The 4,494-nt window shown below is 51.0% G+C and overlaps 1 protein-coding gene across 1 annotated transcript; it reads right to left on the bottom strand.

Moving 5' to 3' along the window:
- Positions 1-2,676: 2,676 nt before the first annotated feature.
- LOC123084747 (uncharacterized) lies at positions 2,677-3,739 on the bottom strand. The gene has a single exon (XM_044506240.1). The coding sequence runs from the start codon at positions 3,324-3,326 to the stop codon at positions 3,126-3,128; it is 201 nt and encodes a 66-aa protein (XP_044362175.1). The 5' UTR covers positions 3,327-3,739; the 3' UTR covers positions 2,677-3,125.
- Between the last annotated feature and the right edge of the window lie 755 nt (positions 3,740-4,494).

The following is a 4,494-nucleotide window of genomic DNA, read 5'->3' as shown; positions in this document are numbered from 1 at the left end:
CCAAACGAAGATTAGCATCCGCAAGGGTGTGAACTTCGGGATACATCGTCGTCTCCGCGTGCCTCGGTTATCTCTTACCCGAACTATTTACTTATGCACTTTACTTTGTGATAGCCATATTGTTTCTTGTCATATATCTTGCTATCACATAGTTGCTTATCTTGCTTAGCATAAGTTGTTGGTGCACATAGGTGAGCCTAGTTGCTTTAGGTTTTGTGCTTGACAAATTAACCGCTAGGTTTATTCCGCATTTGTTCAAGCCTAAATCGTAATCATTTTAAAACGCATATTCACCCCCCTCCCTCTAGGCGACATCCACGATCTTTCAAAGGGAAAGTTTACAAGCTCAAGAAGGCACTTTACGGGCTCAAGCAAGCGTCAAGAGCTTGGAACGCAAAGTTAGACCGAAGTTTGGTCTCGACGGGTTCAAAATATGTCCCCTCAATGATCCAAAAGACAGTCTATCAAGCACCGAAGAACGGATGAAGTTCGAAGATGCGACCAAAGGGAAGTGTTGCCGGCAACTTACGGAAAAGCCGACGAAAGTAAAGTCGGTCCCTGAAATGCTGCAAGGAATGGCGAAGGCAATACCAATGATAACACCTACGAGTAGCAGCAATCACGTTTGGGACCCAGGTCGAAACGAGGAAGTCATGCTTAGAGGGTGAATGTTAGGAATAAGCACGACATAGTATACGTATCGTATATGTATATGTGTCCGTGTCGGTGTACTACTGGAGTCCAGAACCGAGTAGGTTTAGCTATAGGGTGGCTGGCTCTAGTATATATATGTGCGTACCCCTGTAACCTTTGTAACAGAAAAGATAAAAGCAATAAAGATTATTGAAAGGCTCGACAAGAGCCTTTGGCCATCGATCAGTTTTATCGTTCACAAGTTACGGAAGTCGCCGCAAGTGTTCCCAAGAGAGTAGATCGATCCGATCCAGCTAGAGCTGCTCCACGCAGACTCACGTACGAGAGGCTACGGCTAGACGCGCGTACAAGCCAGCCTCGTGTACGCACACACGGCCAGATCGATCAAGCTGCTTGCTTGATAGCTAGCTAGCTTTGCACGTATCTTGTGTAGCTCCTGGGCATTTTGGTCTAGTGATCAAAATCCATCAGTTAGCATGTCGGGCTAGCTCACCCGCTAGTTTCCCAGGGCACAACCGCTCACGGAGCTGCACACAACACCAGCATTGTCGAGCTGACGCGTCGTTTCATTGTGTGTGTGTAGCAGATGCAGATTTTAGAGAGAGGAGAGAAAGAAATTGAGATAGAAGATGGATATGACATGCAGGTCCACCTAGTCAGTGAGAGGAGAGGATGATCCTGATGGGGATTGTGTGTTTCTAGTGCACCAAACTAGTCTGGACTCGGACAAGGTCAGGATTGACCGGGGTCGAGAAGTATGGGGTGCCGATTTCAGGGATTAGAAGGTAAGGGTCCGATTCCGACGAGACGTACGAGTTCAAGTTTTTTTCCAGACTTTACTCATCTCGCGTCGCCCATCGCCGTCGTTCCGGCACGAGGTATGGGCCTTGTAGGCACCCCTCCAGACGCGGGCGGTCGCCTCGCCGGTCCCTGCACGACGCACACGGCGACGAACGTGAGATCCTCACCGAGAGAAGAAGGCCCGTGCTGAAGGGAGGGAGAGAGATTATTTAACTAATCAAGCACGGAGAGAGACGTGATACCGTTCGTCTTGTCGCCACATGGACTCTCAGATCCGCGGCAAGAGATACAGGGCCAGGAGTGGCGCGTGATCCGTGCAGGTCAACCGGAAAATGCGGTCGAAAATCGTGCAACGACGCCGAAGTGCCACACGCCGGCCTCTGGCTGCTACCGCTGCGATGGAGTAACAAAATGATTAGGTGGCGTCTCCCTTCTAGTAGAACCTTGAGGTCGTCTCATCGCCATCCCCTGCGTTTTTTACGGGCCAAGAGCATCGTTGACGTCGACAAGCTCGGTTGTTTTACATGTTTATTAATTATATTTAATAAAATGTCACTACGTTACGATCGATGCCCCTTGCTCCCCGCGGGTGCAATATTTTAGTGCGGCCTAACTAATGTCTATCCTTCCGACAGATCTGATCCATTCCTCCAAAATATTTAGCACGGTGTGGATGTGATCCCGTGACATCGTCTGGGCTTGTTACAAGTGTCGGCACACTGGCACCCACAGCCAGGAGCTGGCCGGATGTGACACGAACAGTTCTTTGTGACACCTGTGCGTGCGTGCGTGCGTGTGAACGGAGCGTGCGAGGCACAATGGCCGCACAAACTACAACTAGTATTGACATTGACATTGACATTAACATTGATTTTGATTTGATTGATTGAACCACCGCGTCCGGGAGGGAGAGGTCGTGATCATTCTGCATTTTAGAGAACGCGGTTGTGCCAAGTCGCCGAACCCAAGGCCGGGAACTGCTGGCATGTTCCCCCCCATCTTCTCTTCCTCGTTTTGTCTATTGCTGCTAAATTCTTATTTCTTAGTGCGCTCGAGAAAGAAATTGGACGGGTTGTTACACTAGCATTTCCTCCGCGGTGCGCACGAACAGAAAATGGAGTGTGGGAGTTGTTGGCATTCGCGTTCGCACCAACAGGAAATTGATGGGAGTTTTTTTTGCATTTCCTCTCCTCTGCACATACAGATACAGATACGGGGCACTGACCGAATCAACAAGTCAAGGTCTTCCATTACATCTCAAGAAAGTTTGAACATCTCAAGAACACACAAACTTTCCCAACCAGTAGCAGTATGATTTATGTACAGATCACAACGAACTTTCTCATGGACTACCTTGCATCACATCCACCACATAAGAACACCGTATGCATCTTGTCACGACCTCTCACGAAAACTCCTCTTTGGGCAGAGATTATTACCCACTTTCTTCTCTAAATGCTACTCAAAACGAGAACAAAGCTCGCAACTACGTAGTAGCAGTACTATATGAAGAATCTATGAGAGGGCAGAAGAAGAAGAAGAGCAGACAAGATCCAAGACGAGCACAGCCGCTGCCCGCACGCATGCCACCGGCGGCATGGGGCGTGTACCTATGGCAAGAGGAAGAGGAAGAAGAAGGATCTGCGTGTCACCGCGCCGCTTCGTCCGCCTTAGCGCAGGGCGCGCGCGAGGCCGGCGAAGATGCGGGAGAGGCCGAGGCGGAAGCGGGAGACGGCGCCCTGGGAGTAGGGCGCGCACTCGCGGCACACCGTCTCCATGGCCTCCACGAAGAGGCTGAGGCTGCGCACGGGCGGCACGTAGAGCGTCAGCGGCGCCGCCGAGAAGGCCAGCGCCATCATCAGCTGCAGCATCGCCAGCGCTCCCCTTGTTCGACCCCCGCCACGAGCAGATCCAGCTACCTCTCCCTCCCTCTCTCTCTCTCTCCTGCCGCTTGTTGCTTCTTCTTGCCCGGTCGATCGATCGAGCAGCGGCCACCAAGAAGACGAGGGTTATATGGACGGACTGCGAGTCTGTGAGGTGGTGGTGGCGGCGCGGGGAGCTCCTCTTGTGGTGGATTGGTAGTTGGTGGAGCGCGCGCCCTCGCCTTCGCCTCCGCGGCCACGGGGAGAGATTCGGTGCGGTGCGGGGGAGGGGAAAGCGGCCGGCTTTGGCTGGGTTTGTGAGCGGGCCTTGTCCTTCTCGAGCTCCGATTTATAGCCCGGCGGCGGAGGGGATAACCCGATAAGATCGGCGCGGGTACGTGCCAGTTCACTTGACGTGGGAGGCTCCGGCTCGGCACGGACGCACACGGTGCGCGGCGCCGGCACGTACCGCCGTTTGCCACGGCGCGCTGTGCTGCGTTGTGCCGCTCCGGTTTTTCAGAGGCGACAACAGTTAAATATGTGGATGATAGCCATGGTTACAGTAAATTTACGGGACCGGGTCGCTTGTAGCGTGTGCAAGCAAGCCAAGTACGTGCCACTAGTTTGATTAGTAGCGCGAGCTGAGAGGGGACGCTCTTTTAGTTTGCGAGCGGTCGGTACGACGTGACATCCCGTGATCCGCATGTCTGTGTCCCGTGACATACTGACATGCGCACCCAATGGCCGCCCGTTACCCGAAGATTGCAACGGCCCTTAAAAAGGGAAGTTTGAAACGATCTCTTCAAGGTTAGCTTAGGGAAACAAGACACTAACCACTCAGCAGATCCTGTGGAATTTCTGCACCTGACCCCGAGCAAGATGGACAGGGGATCACGTCACCGTGGGACTTGCGGCAAAAATTCATATTTAAACATTGCAAAAAAATCTAAAAAAAAATCACGCATGTTCACAACACATATTAAGATAATCCCTAAAAAATTCAGATCAAAATTCGAAACATACACCGAGAAGCAAAAAAGTGACAGATTTCTCTTTTTTACTTCTTGACTCTTTTTTACTTCTTGATGTATGTTTCGAATTTTGATCTGAATTTTTTAAGGATTATCTTAATATGTGCTATGAATATGCATGATTTTTTTTCAGATTTTTTTACAAT

Source organism: Triticum aestivum, chromosome 4A, assembly GCF_018294505.1.
Source record: "Triticum aestivum cultivar Chinese Spring chromosome 4A, IWGSC CS RefSeq v2.1, whole genome shotgun sequence".
Lineage (NCBI taxonomy): Eukaryota > Viridiplantae > Streptophyta > Magnoliopsida > Poales > Poaceae > Triticum > Triticum aestivum.
This window is presented reverse-complemented; position numbering and strand designations above follow the sequence as displayed.